At 41.7% G+C, this 19849-nt stretch overlaps 1 protein-coding gene across 4 annotated transcripts in view; it reads right to left on the bottom strand.

Moving 5' to 3' along the window:
- arhgap17b (Rho GTPase activating protein 17b) overlaps nucleotides 1–19849 on the bottom strand; it is a 21486-nt gene extending 1637 nt beyond the window's left edge. Inside the window, exons 1-20 of one of the 4 annotated variants that reach the window (XM_034143207.1) lie at nucleotides 19479–19849; nucleotides 15401–15440; nucleotides 10540–10644; nucleotides 10074–10150; nucleotides 9779–9890; nucleotides 8990–9066; nucleotides 8692–8794; nucleotides 7438–7506; nucleotides 7189–7270; nucleotides 6574–6701; nucleotides 5460–5571; nucleotides 5296–5377; nucleotides 5053–5133; nucleotides 4539–4652; nucleotides 4349–4440; nucleotides 3562–3700; nucleotides 2470–2742; nucleotides 1764–1885; nucleotides 1277–1681; nucleotides 210–253 (exon numbers count right to left, since the gene is read on the bottom strand). In XM_034143207.1, coding sequence (XP_033999098.1) covers nucleotides 246–253; nucleotides 1277–1681; nucleotides 1764–1885; nucleotides 2470–2742; nucleotides 3562–3700; nucleotides 4349–4440; nucleotides 4539–4652; nucleotides 5053–5133; nucleotides 5296–5377; nucleotides 5460–5571; nucleotides 6574–6701; nucleotides 7189–7270; nucleotides 7438–7506; nucleotides 8692–8794; nucleotides 8990–9066; nucleotides 9779–9890; nucleotides 10074–10150; nucleotides 10540–10644; nucleotides 15401–15440; nucleotides 19479–19531 — 2274 coding nt within the window. In that variant the 5' untranslated portion in view covers nucleotides 19532–19849 and the 3' untranslated portion in view covers nucleotides 210–245. The remainder of the gene's footprint in view (nucleotides 1–209; nucleotides 254–1276; nucleotides 1682–1763; nucleotides 1886–2469; nucleotides 2743–3561; nucleotides 3701–4348; nucleotides 4441–4538; nucleotides 4653–5052; nucleotides 5134–5295; nucleotides 5378–5459; nucleotides 5572–6573; nucleotides 6702–7188; nucleotides 7271–7437; nucleotides 7507–8691; nucleotides 8795–8989; nucleotides 9067–9778; nucleotides 9891–10073; nucleotides 10151–10539; nucleotides 10645–15400; nucleotides 15441–19478) is intronic. The other 3 variants (XM_034143208.1, XM_034143206.1, XM_034143210.1) reach the window with 3 other exon arrangements.

Genomic DNA, 19849 nt, shown 5'->3' with positions numbered 1-19849 from the left:
TAGTATTTTTAAGAGCAAGTTAGTTAAAACAGAAAACTGTTAGCAGGGGATGGCGTGGAAATGTAAAAGCGTGTTAATAATGCTGGACAGCAGGGTGAGTGCATGACAAATGCATACTAATATACATGAAAATATGTATACAGTATTTGCACAGCAACACACACATGCAGTGGACACAGACAAAGCACGTCAGCCAATCAGATCCTTACCATTACCTGCCTTGCAAAGCTCATCTGACCAGCAGCTCAGACATCTGTAATATTTACACATTTCCTGTCATGCATCAGATCACCACAGTTATATTTAGGTGTGAAGCTCTATGACAGTGAAACCAAAAGCCAGAGAGCTAATTACAGCAACGGCCTGAGAGGAAGCTGAAATCACTCATTACTGAAAGTACCAGCAGATCATCAGAAGGTGATTTCAGCCGTTGCAATGCTAATACAGAAGAAGAAATCATAATTAAGAATGTTAAACATCGCTAAATATGTTTACCTGTTGATGAAATATGCATCTAAAATGTGTATAATAGAAACAACTGCAAAAGGTGCTCACTCCCCAACAGTAAACTCCATTACTATTTGGCTGATTAAAATGGAGGAATGTAAACAAGTGTTTACTCAAGTACTGTACTGAAGTATAATTTTGAGGTACTTTAGTCAATATACATTTCTGTTAATTAAGGGATTCAGGAAACAATATTGTACTTTTTACTTCAATTAATTTAACAACTAGTGACTTAAAACATATTATTTAAAATTCCAAACAAGATTAATAATAATGACAAACGCCTTACAGTTTATCAACAGTATATAAAGCAATAGGTAAGCTGCACCTCAAAGTTACAGTAACAACATTAAATGGGTCTTGAACAATAAAGGAATATGATAGAATCCTGTCACATAATGGGTTTATTTACTTTTGATAACTAAAATTGCATTTGCTGCCAACAGGCATTTTGAATACAAAACTTTCCCTCGTTAAAAATAATGGTTTGTCTTACTGCTTTTAGTATAGTAAACAAACTTCTCTGTTCACCCCGGCACTACACAATTAGCCAGATCGAAAAATCCATGTGCCATTTGAAATTGGAAAAACGTCATCATACGCTACACATGTTGGGCACACATACAGTACAACTACCCTTTTTTTTATTTCTTTATAAAAAAAAATCTAAGTTTAAATGTTTTTTTTATGTATTGCTGGCACACAGTTTATTTTATAATCTTGTATAAAAATATTTTAAAACAGAATTTGTAAGGCACAGATTGCTTACCTGTTATGACCTTGGAGGCGGAGCCAAAGATGCCATTCGCGTCATTCACTGCAGGTTGTGGGGGCGGCGGCATGTTGGGTCGGGGGCGTGGCTTGGGTGCCGGCCTGGAGGGGCGAGGGAGGGACCCAGAGTGGTGGAAGGAATGCTGGTTGGAGTGCGGCCCTTCATGATGTGGACTGTCAGGGGGGGTGGGAGTCCTGGGGGGAGAGGGCTCAGACTCCCCCCCCTGGGCTGGAGGAGGCTGGGGGGGCGGGTGGCTCGGGGCGTGGATAGGGCTTTCTTTGACGGTGTGGCGTCTGGGGGTGATGGGTGGATGATGAGTGGAGCTGGATGTCTGTGTGTTGCTGGGCTGGGAGAGGAAGGGGCTGAATTGTTTTGGTGGGGCGGGGGCCTGCTTCTTGGTGCCTTCAGATGAAAACATAATTATTATATGATATTAATTACATTGATGGTAATAAATAATCAGAATTGGAGTGTATTATCTCACCTCTTCGAACCATGTGCGGACTAGGCCCCCTGGATCCACCCTGGGAATGAGGGGTGCCTACTGAGAGATGGACCGAACCATTCCACTGGGGAGGGGGGGTGGACATGAGCTCACGGGCTGGGCTGTGGGAATACAATAAACCCAAATGTTAGTCATTCAACACATATTCTGCAATTTAACAGATTTTAACAAGCAAGTGCTGCAAGCACTCATGCATGCTACACAGAAAACATATTTCACTCAAAAGCTAATTTCATTGGGTAATGGTTATCAGACGGGGAACAATAGACAAACATCATAAACACGATTTTCTGAACAAAATTCAGAAAATCGGTTTGTGAGTGTTACATGCAGAAATCAGACATTGCCTCAAAATACTCAAACACTCAGTCAGACAAGCAGGCAGGCAAAAAGGGAATCTTTAAAACAGACTGGTCGATCATCACAACAAGCAGAAGGGAGGATAAAATGTGCCTGTAATCAAAGCAACACATGATTCTTGTTGCAATACATTCTTAACTTGTTAACAATGAAGCCGAATTTAAAAGAAAATGTTGACATGGTTTTTCTCATTTTCAAATTTGAGTAAAAACTCAAAAGACCAATCAAACACATGACAAACATAAAAGGACGGGGGGTGCTCCGGATTGGCTGATTGGCTGCGAGCAGACGATGGAGTAATGTTGCTACGCTCGCTTCTCCTTACCTGCTTTCCTCTGCGCTGAGCTGGGCTACAACCTGAGGCTGCACTGTAGCTACCTGGAGCCCACCACCAACACCACCACCACTACTAGCACCACTCAGGCGGGGCTGCTCAGCCTCTGCAGCCGAGGACAGGAGCTGGGGCTCAGGCTGGGCAGGACCCCCGGCTTCCAGAGGAGGCAGTGGGGGGTGGAAGGTGGGTGAGGTTAGCTGTGGCTGCTTTCTAATTACAGTGCCGGCTCTACGTGGAGTGGGCTCCGGCTGTTTGTTAACAGTGCTAGGGAGGGGGGAGAGGGGGAGAGGGGAGAGAGTTCAGGAGGGCAAACCACACGCCATCAGACAGAATGAAGGAGCAAAGGAGTGAGACAGAAAAACAGCGAGAGCAGAGACAGACAGAGAGAGATGGTGCGGAAGACAGAAAGAGACGCCACTTCCTGAGTTCAATGAAACCAGTGCAGGAAGAACCCAATAAGGACATGAAACCGCATGACACTGACTTTTTAAATAGAACTTTTAACTGCGACATCTCTGCAGGGACAGAGGAGACAGATGCCGCACCGTACGAACAAAATGCAACAGAGGAAGCCCACACAAACATAAAACCAGCAACCTACAGTGAGTCCTAAGCTTTAATTGGGAAACAAAGGAGATTACACAAAAGTACATAAGAGTAACACACAAGAAGTTAAGCTCTCGACAAAAAGTAATCCCAATAATACTGAAAAATATTCAAAATGGTTTGTGTGAAATTATTTTTCCATCATGTTCAGTAGCAATCTTGAGGAAAACATAACTGATAAGCCTTTGCTGAAATTACCTTAACATAACAAAAATTTGCAAAAATCACAAAAACATTATTTGCTTCTTTTACTCATCAGTAGCTGGATTCATGGGAGCTACATTGGACTGTGGCACAGCTTTGAAGTCTGGACTGGGCAGATCTTCAGTGGGTGTTTCTGTGACTGTGATGGACTCGTTGGCCACTACATAGAGGGCCGACACAACAGGGCCCCGAGACTCCTGCCTGCTCGGTGTCTTGGGACGGGACGGGAGGGTGAGGGGCAGGCTGAGGCTGAGGTGGGGGCGAAGCAGGTACCTGTCTTTACGGGGGGTGTGACTCTCCCCTTCCTGCCCCTGCAGGCTGCCGGGACGTTTCCTATCCAGGGCGGGCTCAGGGTCTGGGGTGGGTGGGTGGGTTGGCAAGGCGAACATGCCCGACACGTTGAAGTCCACCTCTAGAGGGCAGAAGATGGAAAGCAAATAGAGAAGAGATGAGAAAAAACATGATAGCTAAAATGATCTTCTATTTCTTGTAATAATTTGGAATAGTAATGGGATGATCAATAATTACATTTTAGCTTTTTTTGCAATTTAATACAAACGGTTTGGTGATCATCCCACTCCTCCTTATACCTTGTAAACATCAGCTAACGTTAGCATTGTCCTTGTGCGTGTGTTGGCAAACGTTAGCATGCCTATATACACCCTCAAAGAGGCAGTACCACGGTGGTAGACTCAGAACCTCACCTTAGAGAAGTTTCACTTCATTTAGTGATTTCCTAAATGTCCCAAAATGCTATTTACCAACATACTGAAGACAGCAAACACAAAGTAAGAGGACGATAGATTTTCTTTTGTTAGACAACACATTTCTCACTTCTTTTTTGAGAACTAGTAGAAAGAGAATTTTCTTCTGTAGATATATTAACAATATTTAGATAAAACATGAAATTTTTTTGTTTGGGCTGTCAGGCAGGTATTACTATACTACCAGACAACATTCAAGCATTGAAATCTGCCAATTGTTTTGTGTTTTTCAGTTTTCAAGGTAAGACAGAGAGAAGAATATGTCAAATTGTGAATACAAAAGACGGATGTTTTACCTTCAGGGAAGAACCAATCAGCATGCTGAATAATGGGGTCGATGATGGCGACCACGTGGATAGATGTTGCTGCTGCCATCTCTGCCAGCGACCTAAACCACAGACAGACAAGGACAGACGGAAGCTTCATCAACCTCAGCTTCAATTTGTACTCGGACATGAAAATGAGGTAACAGTTCACAGTTCTTACCCTTCCATCTTTGGCCAGAGCAGGTTGGGCCCAAGGACAATGGCGATGTTGCTGGGAGTCATCTTATTAACATCACTGTCCTGAGCCAGTTTAGCCAGAAACTTCACCAGATACCTGAAACAGAGATTTAAATTAATTTAAAAATCTCTAAGCTACTGCACCTGGAATATGGAGCCGCTTAACTTAGTATTTTGTTATTATTAATGTGTTCTATTTAAGGATATCGAAGGAGTCCTTCAATGGTAAAAAGTGTACCAGTATTTTACAAAAAGAAACAGTACAAATGAGAGAACTTAAAACCATTTTGTGTAAAATTGAAAATATGTTCTATTTTATTTTCACATTTGTAACCGTACAAATATATCTCGAGACCCCAGGTTGCGAATCATTATTTCAAGTAATTAAATGACTCATTCAACAAGGTGAAATGTGAAGCATCACTTTTGAAAGTGAAAAACAGAACAGAAATCACCTCCGTACTTTCAGTCATGCTGTTGTTGCAAGATACTCTTACCTGAGGTTTGCCTTGTGAGTCTTTGGCAAATGGTCACATGCCACCCACAGAGCCTGAAGTCTCTTGTCTGGGTCAGACACACTTAAACACATAAGAAATATATTTGTTACACAAGTAGGCCTACCAGAATATCTCAAGCAAGCTGTAAGCAAACACTGATTCATGTGTGTATTCAACACCTATCAGCAAAGGGTGTGTTTGTTTACAGGATATTAAAAGAGCCATATCTATGGGTCTTCTTACTTTGAGGCCTGTGTCCACTCATCGTACAGGCCAAAAGTCATTAGAGGTTCAGGAAGTTCCCTGAGGTAGGACTTCAGGGCTCCTGTGTAATAAGAGAAGAGTTATGAGAAAATAATATGGGCCAGATGGTTTGACTTTTTGTGGATTTGTATAAGAGGTTGTACCGGCGACAGCGTGGGGATCGGAGTAGAACTCCTCGAGCTGCGAGGTGGAGCAGTCCAGCGCCGCTTTTAGCTTCTTCAGTTTTGACGCCCCGGCAGCTATTCTAAAGAGACCCTGCAAGGAAAATGTAGAGACAATTACTGACTACAAGTGACTGAAGAAGAAGAAGAAGAATTGGGAGGGATGAAACCCTCTTTAATGGTCACACATGCAGAGCACACAGCACACACAGTGACATTTGGCCTCTGCATTTAACCCATCCTAGTACCTAGGAGCAGTGGGCAGCTATTGTACAGCGCCCGGGGAGCAATGGGAGCGATGGGGGAAGGGGGGTGTCCGGTGCCTTGCTCAAGGGCACCACGGCAGACTTGAACCGGCGACCCTACAGCTCCCAGTCCAATCCCCTACTGACTGAGCCACTGCCGTATATGTCTCTGCATTTGACCCATCCTAGTGTTAGGAGCAGTGGGCTGCCATTATGTACGGCGCCCGGGGAGCAGTGTAGGGAACGGTGCCTTGCTCGGGGACACCTCGGTAGCACTTGGTCTTTCCGGGACTTGAACTGGTGACCTTCCAGTTGCCAAGTCAAGTCCCTATGGACTTTGCCACCACCGACTGGTTACAATCCTAAAATGTAAGAAGTGAGTCTAGGTTCGTTCAGGAAAGGAGAAGTAAGGCAAACCACGTGTCATTCCACTACATGACTGAGAGTCTAGTTGAATTGTTTAGGGTAGCAATAGAGATGCGGCTCTTTCGGGATGAGTAGTTAGAAATATAGCAAGAGTTTTGTTTCTGTTAATAGCAACGTCCTCCTTAGGGAGTCTAGTTTATGGTTACATTTGATGAGTGAACATTTTAATGCACAACATATGCCTGCACACACAAATAGACAGTGCGTATTCCCACAGCCTCAAGGCTAACTTAACTGACCACAAGTTGGCCACAGATATTTCCAGACAGTACGCGCCATCACTTCTGAAGAGCATCTCCTTCCAGCTCCAACTGAGTGGAGAGATTAAGGTCTATGTGGAGATATTTATGTTCCAATTCTTTTTAAATGTACCTTAAACTTTGCCCTATTTTTCTCCTAAGCTTTTGCCATCACTCTATCCATACCTCCTCCTTCATGCCGGTCTCCAGAAGCATCATGACGCAGGCCTCGAGGGGCAGAGCGATCTCACGGCTGCTCCTCTTCAGGTGCTCCTCCAGCAGCGTGCCGAACGCCGGCTTTTCCATCCAGGAATCTAGGCAAGAGGTCAGTGCCTTTTAACTTATCTGAGTGTTGGACAGCATTTCTGTTCTGTGTCTGTCAACAGTTCTACTTTCTCTTAATGATCTCTCCTTTAATCTCTCTGCGTTGCTGTCTCATACATACTTCCCCTGTCTGAAGTCTTTATCATGCATATGCATTTCGGAGAAAACGAGCCTGGGAAATGAAGTTTCTTCTATAGACATTTACAGAATTTCTCATTTACACACATGTTTTTCCTCCTCTTTAGCTGGCTGTGTTTTGAATAATTATATTTGCACTGTCAACCAAGACAGTTGCAACAAGCCATGACAAGCCAGTCTACATTTCTCAACAGCACAAAGCAACTTGTTTATTGTTCAAAATTAAGGACTACAGCTGCCAGCTCTAAAACCATATGAGGGTTTAATGAATAATGCATGCAAAGCTTATGTGTTTTTCTATTGTTTGCAAATGTAGTAAATGTCTGTTTTTCTGTTCACCTTGCTGTATTTGGATAGTCGGTATCGCTGCCTCCAGAGCTGCCAGAGACCTCCTGTGGTAATCTGCCTGGGCCTCTAATAACTGTTATGTATACAAAAACACAATCACAGGTCAAATAAACAAACCATTGGCATAATATAGTGAAGCAGGCATTCAACAAAGCATACAGTTATAGTGGAATGGACCATATTTGCATCATATTTCCATTTCCGTTCTAGGTCATTTAAACTAAACTGAGGCACACCCACCATGACATAATAGCGTGCGTAATCGCCCTCTTTGGAGGCGAAGTTGTACAAGTCTGCAGAGAGCTGGTCCTGTAGGATGACAAAAAGACATGTATTTCCATACATGGCAAACTTCATGGCAACCTAAAACCTTCTGCTTTACTTTGGACAGTAACTTTTCATTAAAGGTCCCATGACATGGCCATTTCTACTGATCATAATTCCATTGTTGAGGTCTACTAGAATAGATTTACATTGTGCAATTTTCCAAACTCACATTGGTTTCTCATACAGCATCTCTGTATAGTATGTGTATTCACTGAATTTCACTCTCTGTCCTAAACGCCTTGTTGGAGCTCCTGCCCCCCCCCTCCCTGTGAGCCCAGTGTGCTCTGATTGGTCAGCTCGCCCACTGACTCGCTGCTGCGAGGAGCTAACGGTGTGAGCTGGCGTACTGGTGTGGTTTCCTGCTTGCTGCGAGACAGCGAGACATCGCGAATGGACGCGGGAAGGGGGGGGGGTGCTGAGGGAGCTGCAGCAGCCCCATCTGCGAGGCTCCACCAGCACCCGCATCCCCCCCCCCACACGCGGCGCACCTACAGTGTAAGCGCGCTACAGTTTTGCCGCGCTGCAAGGCTCCACTAGCACCCCCCAGCGCGTCACATTTTTGCCGCTAAAAGAGTGTGTGTGTGTGTGTGTGAGGAGCTCCACGGATTGGTCCATTTGGACCAATGGGTCCATTTGGGTATGGGCACGTCACTGTACCCAGGAAGAAAACAATGGAAAAAGAGAAATCTCCAACGAGGCGTTCTGGGGCAGCATAGACAGGTCTTTTCTGTGTTAGAGTTTTATTCGCTACAGGGTGTACTTTGAGGGTTTGTGACTTTGCAGACCGATTACATGCATAAAAACCTTCATAACACACAAGGGGACGGGTAATAACCGGAAAAGCATGACATGGGATCTTTAAGACACAGATCAACTCCAGATGACAAAGCAATGACCTTTAATTACACGGTCTTAATATTGAGCATAGTGTGTTTGTTCCTATTACAAGGCTGCCTTTGTTTGCCAGTTCATAAGATATGTTCCGAACCTGATGAAGAGGCCCTGACTGGAATGTAAAACTATTAGATTAAATGTGCCTCTATTAAATACTTTACATGATGCATAACGAAACCTCAGTCTTTGGTAAAGCAGGTTGTGAAACAACAGCACAAATCCTATTTTGAGTCATAAATAAAACATGGTGCATTATGAAAAGAGAAAAGTTACCTTGCATATTTCTACTTTGTTGAGAGCCTCGTCCATCTCGTCTTTGAGAGAATCGGCTTTAGCTGCCATAGCCAGGTTGTTAGACTTTGTTGCCTGGTACCACCTGGAGCAATAGTAATTATTTAGGCATTGAAGTGCATCAGATAATCACAAAACAAATATATTATACAGCAGTCACTTAAAATGTTTGTTATCCTAAATATGCAAAAGTGTGCAATTCAAGAAAACATGTTAAAGTGATGTTGCTAAATTAGTTTTAGTTTTTCAACCTCTATGTTAAGACTACAGGCCAGTGTACCTCGTCTTGGCAGAGTCATAATCCAGAACCAGCTTGGCAAGTTGTTTCCTCTGTTTTAGTATATTTGGAATCTCGACCTGTGGGAAAAGCAGAGGGGATTATGAGAACAGCATGACCACAATGCACTTGAGTCAAAATTGAGGATAACACCTTTCCTGTGAGAACATTTTGTCAATATGAATCACTGAGAACGGCAATATAACACAAAAAGATGCCAAAGGCCATGTTGAATTTGGCACATTCATGAGACACACGCACTGTGTACGAATCCGCTACAGGCTTACTGAGTGTTTCCATCAATAGTAAGTTGGCTTATATGCTAACCAAATGCTAACCCCTTGTGCCTCACTAGGGCCTTTTTAGGCTTTTATTTATAAATTATTTTGACTGGGTTATGCATTCGGCATACATTTTGTCAAGGGTATGAGTCATTGTTGTTATTTAGAATAATTATTTAATAAACTACATAAAGTACACAGGCACTCTGACACCTTAGAATACAAATGGCCCCATAAACAACCCAATAAAACCACAGTGTTTGATCCCACAGCCATTACATCATAAAAATGCAAGCTGTTTTTCAAAGTATTAAAACAGCGGCATTTTGTCAACAAACTGGCATTTTAAAAGGCTAAAATTATGGAAATTATTGAATATTTGGAAGGGATTATCACTACTGAAGTTTGATAAAAAATATAGTTCAGTGAAATTGACAGTGGAAAATGATGCATTAATAAATGGATCACTATAGTATGCAGAGAGGTTCAGTATTTTTCACCGTATTTTTACCTCAGCCAGCTGGTTGAGAGGATCCAGGATGTCTCTCTCGATCTGAACTTCATGCTGCATCAGCTCAGTCGCTAACCTGCTCTCAGCCTCTCCACACACATCCATCATCTTGCTGCTCACACACAGGAATGTACACAAATATTGCTGTTATCAATACTACCCAGTAAAACAATTTACATACTCAAGAAGCCCCTTGTGAGGTATTCACATTCCTTTTACTTAAAGATCACTTTTAATGTTGATTTTTGGTCATTTAATCAATGGAGTTTATTTTTGGGATAGACAAGCATCTCACCCAATCAGACCGTCGTCTCCAAGCTGACTGCCTCCCTCCTGCATGGCCTGGGACAGCGTTGTCAGGGGCAACTTTTTCTGCAGACAGACCAGCAAACAAAGTTAATTTACTTTAAAAAGTAAGTGGTGAGTAAGTGTGGTGATCAAATATTCAAAGTGTTCAGAAAATCTAAGATAAAGTTACAATACAACACTGATTTGTTAGGTTGTGTTTTGTTGTATATGGGTGGTTGATGTAGGTCTGCTGTTCAGTGATAGTGAAGCGGGCAGGAGGCCAGCGCTGAATATTTGTCTCCTGAGTGCCTCTCATATCAATGTGTTACATAAGAGGAGATGGTATGTGTTCATAACACATGATAGCCAGTCTTTGCTAATACTTAATAATGGAGTCACAGTGATTCACCTTTATTCAATTTCAAAGTTGTGAGTTTGTCCTCAAAGTAAAGCTGCAGTTTAGAGAAACTTACATGTCTCTTCTCTGTGTCCGTGCCCAGCTGACCCTGCAGACATGACACCAGCCTCTTGTGTGTGTTGTGCGACACCAAGCGCACCAGTTCCAACCGCCTTTCGATCTGTTAGTACACAAAATGTTAAAAAAAAAAACAGGAAATAAAAGACAATCCTACTTTGTGACTTTCCTAAAGCAACCCGTGTGAAAGCTACAAATCAAAACATTATCAGTTGTACCAGCGCACATCCATGACCAAACTTTCCATCCCGCTCTTGTTGTTGAAAGATGATGGAGGATGTCGGTGCTGTTTGTACAGCTCTGTTCTGCAGCGTGCTGTTACAACAGGCCGCACTGACAGCCAGATGGAAGGAATCATGGCAGATAAGTAACAGACTGACAGATTGTGTTCTTAACTGCGAACAGGGAACGTTTTCTTTGTCTTGACATATGAGGACTCCATGTGAAGATATTATCAGGGTTAACAGATTAATCATTCTGTCGGCAGGCCTGAGGGGACCTGATCTACTGGTTGTACTTTATGATCCGTAAAGTACCATATGGTGGTTACGCATGTTAAAGCCACTTATCTACAAATCATGAATGCTTTACCTGACCACAGCCCTTTTTCTGGAATGTGATTTACATGTTGAGATTGATTGTCTACCTTACAGGCAGCCAGCAGTTTATTTCACTTATCCGTCCTCTTAAATACTTAAAAAAAAACATTTATTATGTATGGGACTGTTTCGGCCAATCCAGCAATGTAAAACACCTCTATTTAAGTGAATTTATACCATTGTAAAAGATATAAAGATCCAATATTGCCCTGTTAATTGATTAGCAACATTGCCCACAATGGCCAAAAACTAACATATGTTACTGCTGTAGAGCACTGTATCAAAGTGTCCTGAAATCAAAAGGTATTTAAGTTACAAATCAATCCCATAACATCAAAAACCTTGACATTGTTTTGAATTTTTGTAGCACAAAGAAGGCTTCGTTTTGGCATCAAAATGATATCAGAGCGTCCTTGAATCCACCACATGTGAGAGCGCGTAGTTTTATGACCATGTGACAATGACTCGGAAGTCTCAGTCAAGGTTACAGTCTCTGCTGTTTTATGTTTTCATACATTACTGAAATGAACTGAAGCCAGCGAGTTAATTGTGAAAATGGTCAAATAACTATGGTGTCCTTTGGAAAATGGTCATTGGTAATGTTAAGTATACAACTACTTTATAAAACCTGCTAAAGCACGCAATATACCAGTATGATCTAAAGCCAATTAACTCTGTAAGCGTTGCATGTTACAAATGTTATCACTTCCTCTTCCTGTTTCAGTATAAACATCCAGCCGTCTCACATCTAAAAGCCCCTCCTTTGCTCTGATCCTCATCTTGGTCTCAGTCTTCTTCCTTTCCTTTTATCCTCTCTAATTCTCTGTTCACTTCACAGCATGCCAGGCTCTCTCTCTCTCACACACACTTTCCCCCCTCTCCTCCCTTTTCTCTCTCCTCCCTCTTTCCTGCAGCTGTTGCTCAATGCCAGACCACAGCTGGATTTTGCTTCTTTGCCTGGATCCAATTGACTCGCTCACAATTCAGTTGATCCCGAGCTCTGATTAATGTATGGAAGTCTAGCTCTTTCTGGCAACGGCTAAATTATTCCAGTCCTCGAAAACACTTGTGCCAAAAAGGAAAGGAAAAGGCCCGACAGACTTCAGTGCAGGCACAGACTGGATACAATGGGTTATTGCATAGTCTCTGCTGAGTTTTCCATGAGTATACTACAAAATACCTTAGAAAAACAACATGATATCACGTTTTAAAATTGGAGTCCGTTTTGCACCACTTACATTTGAAATGTCTCAAAGTTGAACCATCTTTCTCCATGTTGCTTTTTTGAACCCATTAAGTAATGATACACTAATGAAAAAAACATCATGACTCATTACCAATTAAACATCCTCACATCTCAAGTGGCGAGCCTTAGGCCTCAGGGAGAAACTGAACTATGGAAACAAACTTTTACACACAGAAACACTCTAAACTAAAGTCGGAGTCGAGGACAGGAAAAGAAAGCAGGAAATCTCCCTGATCATAGGCACAGATGAGCACACATGATCCCTTCGCCTGCTTCTTAAGTTATGGAGCTGTCCAAAGGTTTACAGGACAGTAACTGCCATCTTTTATTTTTCCAGACAGCAATGAAAAATGTGAACAAAGCGAGCTAAAGACCTCTGACCTGCCACAGCAACAAAAAAAAGTGGAACGTTTAGTGAGTCATGAGGAACTGGGAGGTCGGATAACATTTTGTTTTCTTGCTTGGAGCTACTTTGGCAGAGTGGTTAGCTCGGTGACTGAGGATCTAGCTGGCTGACCTTGTTGGCAGGATGGCTAACTGTATGGCTAGATGATTGTAGAGCAGAAACAGGATATTCGAACAAAAGAGAATAGTTTGACATTTTGGGAAATACACTTACTTTCTCATTAATCTAGAGTTAGATGAAAACATTTGTATCCCTCTCATGGCAGTAAATATGAAGCTAAAGCCAACGGCAGGTTAGCTTAGCTTGGAAACAGCAAGCCTAGCCCTGTTTGAAGGTGAAAAAATCTGCATCTCAGGGCCTCAAGCGCCTTAGCATCATGGCATCTTGTTTTTTTTCTCATAGTCCAGCACATCACCCTCTTTAAAACCACAACGTTACAATTCTACATCTTGTTTTTTGTGCTGATTAAACAAAACAGATATAACATAATCATTAGCTAGCAGTTTCCCCCTGTCTTTGTGCGAACCTAAGCTAACCAATTCCTGTTCCTGTAACATATTTAGCATAAAGACATGAGTGGTATTGATTTGTTCATCGTACTTGACGTAAGACTAAGCATATTTCCCAAAATGACTAATTCTTCCATCGATCGATCCAGTGTTCTTACAGATAACAAAAATGAACTGTGTATTTGTAGGCTAAGCTCACTTGTCGGTAAACTGCTTTACATACAGTATCAGATATGAAAATGCTCCAGTAAGCACAACAGAACATTGTGCTTCCTAAGTTGTAAGTAATTTAATACTGATCAATGGGACCATTTCCAGCCTGAATCTCTACTGTATGAGAATCTCCTTAGCTCCCACTGAGGCAAGACGTGTCCAGGCAAGACAAATGCCTTAGCCAATGCAGAAGACTATGGAAAAAGCAGGAAAAAGACTACTACCACTCCATGGAAATCAGTGTCAAATTTCAAGTTGGACGGTACAGAGAAAGGGGTGTGGGAGCATGTTGGGGAGGGGGGGGAAGGAAAAACTATTATTTTCCCTGCTTAGGTTTGGAGAGATGAAAAACTTTCCCTGCTAGTGGGATTGATTTTAAATGTCAATAATGATTTGTCAGTCCACGAAACAGTAAGCTACACTTTTTGACAACATGTCTGTAATCAGGTTGCAGATTCTGACTTGAAGCTTGAGCTGTTAGGCCCAAAAGACATCCAAGCCACTTCCACTATGCCGACCGCTTGACAGTCACATTCCTCACTGAGAGCTGCAGCTAAAGGAATGTCTAACGCAGCACAAAGCTCCTGTCGCTCATGACGAGGACCAAAGACGAGAGAACGCATTCTCTGAAAGGGCTGGGTCGGTCTGTGCGGTGCTCTTTTGGGACAATCGTGTAAACATACATCACTTAATTGAACTATACTGCTGTTAAAGCTGTCTGTCGTGATTACAGCAAAACAATGAGCTTCTTTAGCTTATTCAATAAACAAAGTAATGCAACCAAGTGTTTGAGCTGAGTGTTGCTGTGTGTGTAAACCACACAGGGTTCATAGTTCACTTCTACACGTCATAAAACTTCCATGACTTCACCTTCACAAAAGCTTCTTTCTACATTCAACAACCTCTGTTTTTCAGTCTCTCCTGTTTTTCTTCACACACTTTTCCTAGCAGTGATCTCACAGTTTCACTAGTAAGAATCCTCCCAGCCCCCAACACACACACACACACACACACACACACACACACACACACACACACACACACACACACACACACACACACACACACACACACACACACACACACACACACACACACACACACACACACACACACACACACACACACACACACACACACACACACACACACACACACACACACACACACACACACACACACACACACACACACACACTACACACACACACACACACACACACACACACACACACACACACACACACACACACACACACCACACACACACACACACACACACACACACACACACACACACACACACACACACACACACACACACACACACACACACACACACACACACACACACACACACACACACACACACACACACACACACACACACACACACACACACACACACACACACACACACACCACACACACACACACACACACACACACACACACACACACACACAGAACGTACATCCACTATGATTTCAAGATAACAGAACATTGCCAGGGTTCGCCTTGAGCGGAAAACCATGAGGCACTTTTGCTTCAGTGGCCCTGAGCTGGTGAGGCGTTCCTGAATGTTTTATGCCGGCAGTTGTACTCCAAGACTGCAGAGAAACCTGGCCTGAACATGCTGCAGGAATGATGACTTTAGCAGAGCCTGTGAGTAGAACTAGTACGTCCTTTAATTACCCATATATTTTACTGATTCTAAAAACACGAGATACACTTGAATGGTAAATGTTGCTTTTCAGTTGTATTTTACAATGTGAGACAACTGTTTTGTTCCTAGAATACAGTCAACACTTTAACATGAGATACAGTTTGTGTCTAAAGAGCCCCCTGAGAGTTGATTTTAATGAGAAGAAAGATGTCATATTTACATGTAGGAGGTCATCACTCAGCACCTCAGTTTTCTCAGCCCTGTTGAGGGAAACACAAACAAGAAGGCAAAGGTCAAACACTGACAACAAATAGAGAAATATAACACAGGCATTGAAAAACACACCCTCGACATACAGAGATAAGACAGAAAACCATGAACCCCCAAACAATGTAATGCAATCCCAGAAGAGACACATCTGTCTTTGGTAATGAATTTGAACTAAATGCTCAAAGAATATATAAACCGGTATTTAAAAATGTCTCACACTTCCCACTTTCTTTTAAATAGACCACGAGAACTGTATTTTAATTTAGCAAGACATTACTTGCTCTTCAAACTCAGAGATCAACAGATGGCATAGACACCATCAAACTAAAGCAGAAGACTATTTCTGGCCCACCCTGTCTGCAGTTAGTGCCTGCAGCAAATTATTTTAAAAAGAAAAGCTCATAATGTGATTAAATCAACAAGATAATGTTGTCACACGTTAGACCTGCCTATGTGAAATACTGGGTATCATTTATGCACACATACTCAACATGTTTTCACAAATGCAGAAGCCCATCAGCGCTTGTGCCTGTGGCTGTTTTCCATGAGAGACCTGACTGATTCCTCTACCCTGTCCGAACACACACTTCCTCTTGTGTCATTGGTACCTTGTTTATTATGGCAACAGGAGAAGGTGTGCGTGTAGTTGTGTGGAGAAGGGTTGCCAAGTGGCATGTTGAGGTTTGAAACACACTGCAAATTGTAGCAGAGTCTGCAGAAAACAGGATAGTGACATCACTCTGTAATGTTGATCAAACGCTAAAAAAAGAACCTCTGAAATAAGATACGCATTTGCTTCTTTATGTGACTTCAAACTTTTAAAACATATTTTACGTTTTTCATATTCTTGCTGAGCTAGTGAGACCAGCAAACAAGCATATCGTTCATCCTGTCGATATCCTACAAATGCATTGACCTCCGATGTATAACCTCTACACACACACACACACATCCCTGAAGACTTCTCCCCTTCCTCTACCAGAGCAGGCCCACAGTATAGATTTAAATCTCACAGGGATCAATTAACCCTCTCCCAGACAGGAGCTATTACCTAATACTGCTATAAATGAAACCCTACGTATTCAGGCTTACCTCACTATGACTTAAACAGAATTGGAAAACGCCTTTGGCTGCAGAAAGGAGCTTGTACCATAACTACAAATCTTCTTTTCGACTGGTCAGAGACTCTCATACATATTTTCCATTACTGTATGTATGATCAATGATTTGCTTTTTTTGGCACACAGTATAAGTTCTTGTATTCATACTGAGGATACACTTTTGGTGCACAAAGTGTAAAAGTGCCCGTTTTCCTTGGTCCTCTATGATAGTAAATAGAAATGATTTGGGGTTTTTGACTGTTGTTTATACAATGCAAGACATTTAAAGACGTCACATTTGGTTCTAAGATATTTTGATGGGTATTTTCTCCTTTTGCTGACATAATCTGGATCAAATGATTAAAAAGAACATCTATGGATTTATTGATAATGGAAAAAGTAGTGTTTGCATCAAATACCTGGTAAAATTCCTAATCCTCCATACAGTTTTATTTGATCAGAAACGTTACAAATTCACATATTGTTACGTCAACAGTTCATATGTACTACATGCTATATGTGATTGAATGATATAGGACCTGCAGCAGTGAACCTACACTTATCCACACGATCACATTACACATGCTTTACTGGATTTCTACAGCAATCTTTAGATTCCTATCAATATTGAATCAGCATTGGAGTGCAGTTTAGCTCTAGCTGGCAGCTATTGTTCTAAGAATAGACTCCCACAATGCTGTAGCCCAGACCTTAAAAGAAAACTTGGAGCAAAAAACACAAAAAGGCATAAAGAGTAGAAATGGTAACTGTGTGATCATTAACTTTATAGAACTTTAAATTACTGATGAGAAATCTAATCAAACAGAAAGAATAAAAATAGTAAAAACGTGTCTGTGTTCAAGTATTATGAGTTTTGTTGAAAGTGTTCTGTGTGAGCTTATCTCGCCAAAGTCTCCAGAGGTATGCAGGAATTCACAAACCCTGCAAGCTTGAACCACAGCGCAACAACTACATGTAAATCAAACTGCTTCCTCTTTTATAAAAACACCCCTCTGTGGCTGTGTGACGTCCTCAGCCCTCTGCTGTGTCCCCATCAACAAGCGTGGAAATGCTTACTCCACAAAAACACTCAGTGCCAGGCCCTTCCTGTGCAAAACACACAACCATGTTATCACATATTGTCACGGGGTCCACAAATTCACTGTTTTTTTTTTTTATTAAAAGTGGAATAATCCTAGTGCTTTTGTGGCAATCAATCTAAAAGTCTGTTATTGCTTGTATGTGTTGGATGGTATTCTGTATCTGTTTGCCCTAACAGATAGAAAACTGTGTATTAAGGGAAGGGTTGTTGTTGAGAATAGACACCACTGAAGCCCGATGGATTTATAATGATGTGAGTTTATAATTTTCTTTATTTTAGTCATGTACAGCAACAACAACGTGTCTATTAATTGAGTAGGCGATCAACAGAAAAACATATCGGCAATCATTTTCATAACGGATAAATCAATTGGTCTTTAAGTAAATATTTGAGTGTTTGATGTTTCTATCCCAGAGCCCTAATCACAAATAAAAAGTGTCTCCTAAGTCTTAACAAAAGTCCTAAATCTAATGAACTGATTATATTTGGGTTTGGGACAATTTTGTCAGACAAAATAAGATGCTTGAAAATGTCATTCTAGGATCTGGTAAGTTGTGATTGGCATTTTGTCGTCTATTTGAACTAAGAAAAACACATGTTTAGACATTAGACACACTGATTTGACCTAGCAGTTACTTGTACTGATCACTGACCTCATAGTTTGACCCGCCTTTAACAACGCTGCTAATCTCAACCATTTATTCGTATAACACTATAACTTACTTGAGTCATGCAGAGCTTCAAATGGCACTCAGTGGGTGTGTGTGTGTTTCTGCCTCTCAGTAACCGGTCTGTTATTCTGCTGACTTGAGTTTATGGCTCTTACACAACATATGGAGGAATGCATGTGAGGAATCCTAGGCCAATGGCTACAGGACTATTGGTTAGAAGGTCATTTTGAAGGCATCATCTGTAGTTACCATTAATGCAGTAATAAGAAGAGACTATGGTCTCTCAGTGGTGGCTGCTGATAGAGAACAGGGTGGGAAACCCCTGTGGGGACGAAGATGAAGGGGGAGAGGAGGAGATGGTATAGATATGTGTGTGGGTGTGTGTGTCAATTAACAACCAGTGTCACCACACTTCAGGAAGTATGTGTTTTTGTGCACACCCTTGCCTACAGAAATAACAGTAACTGAAGATGGTAGTATGATATAATCTACTGAAGTCAAAAGATGACAAGGACCCACAGTCTGTCTGTTTTCTGACACAGATAGATAGGAATACATTTTAAATAGTGACAATAATATATCTTAATAGGACTCAAACAATTGATCAACTGAAGAAAAATGAAAAGGGAACTGTTTAGATAATCAATTATTGGTTTTAATTATTCTAGCGAGCACAAAATTGCCAAAAATACCCTTTAATATACCATCTTAACTGAGAGCATTTTATTTTCTTAGCTGTATTTTATTATAGTATTAACACATAATATGAAAGTATGTTATTTTAAAATGGTCACCACATGGATAGAATGAGAATATAAAGCCTTTAATATGCTACTTTATTGAACAAAATCTGGATAACAATCCACATTTTGAAGAGTCTTGTATTGTTCATGGTATTGTTTTATAAATCAAAGTTCATGTGACCTGACATTACTCACCTGCTGCAAACGAATGCTGTATTCTCCTAAAACTCAACAACCTACCCAGGTATTTATTACGCAAAAACGTAGACCAGCCCTTCCGACACCAAGGGAGACGTATGAAGAACAACACTGAATGTTGAACAACCTTAAGAAGCAACAGAGTTTGCCTGCCAGAATAAACATGTATGACATCAAGTTGCAAACAACCCTTGTTGTTGAAACAATCTCTCACCTTCCCACAGTCTGGTTGGCGAGTTGCTTCATGCGATTAAACTGTTTCTTCATGTTTCTCCTCCTCTGTGTCTCCTGCTCGTGTAAAAGTCACTGCTGTCGATCATCTAGCGCTGATCCAAAAGTTGCGCTACGTCGCAGCCATTGTGGCAGAAAGGGCTGCGCTCGGATCACTAACGCACCACAGCTGGATGCCTTTTCCTGATTAAACTCGGTGTCATTGGCCGTAGAAAGAAACGCCGAAAAGTCAGTTGAAACAGTCACTTCAAAGCTGCTAGATCCACATTGCCACGATTATCCGGCTTCCTTTTAAGCTGACTGGTTTGTCTGCAACCAGTGCGGTAGGAAGGAAGGAGGAAGTGCCTTTACTTC

The sequence above is a fragment of the Trematomus bernacchii genome, unplaced genomic scaffold (assembly GCF_902827165.1).
Source record: "Trematomus bernacchii unplaced genomic scaffold, fTreBer1.1, whole genome shotgun sequence".
Taxonomy (NCBI): Eukaryota; Metazoa; Chordata; class Actinopteri; order Perciformes; family Nototheniidae; genus Trematomus; species Trematomus bernacchii.
Note: the sequence above shows the minus strand (reverse complement) of the source record. Positions and strands in the feature narration are given on the sequence as shown.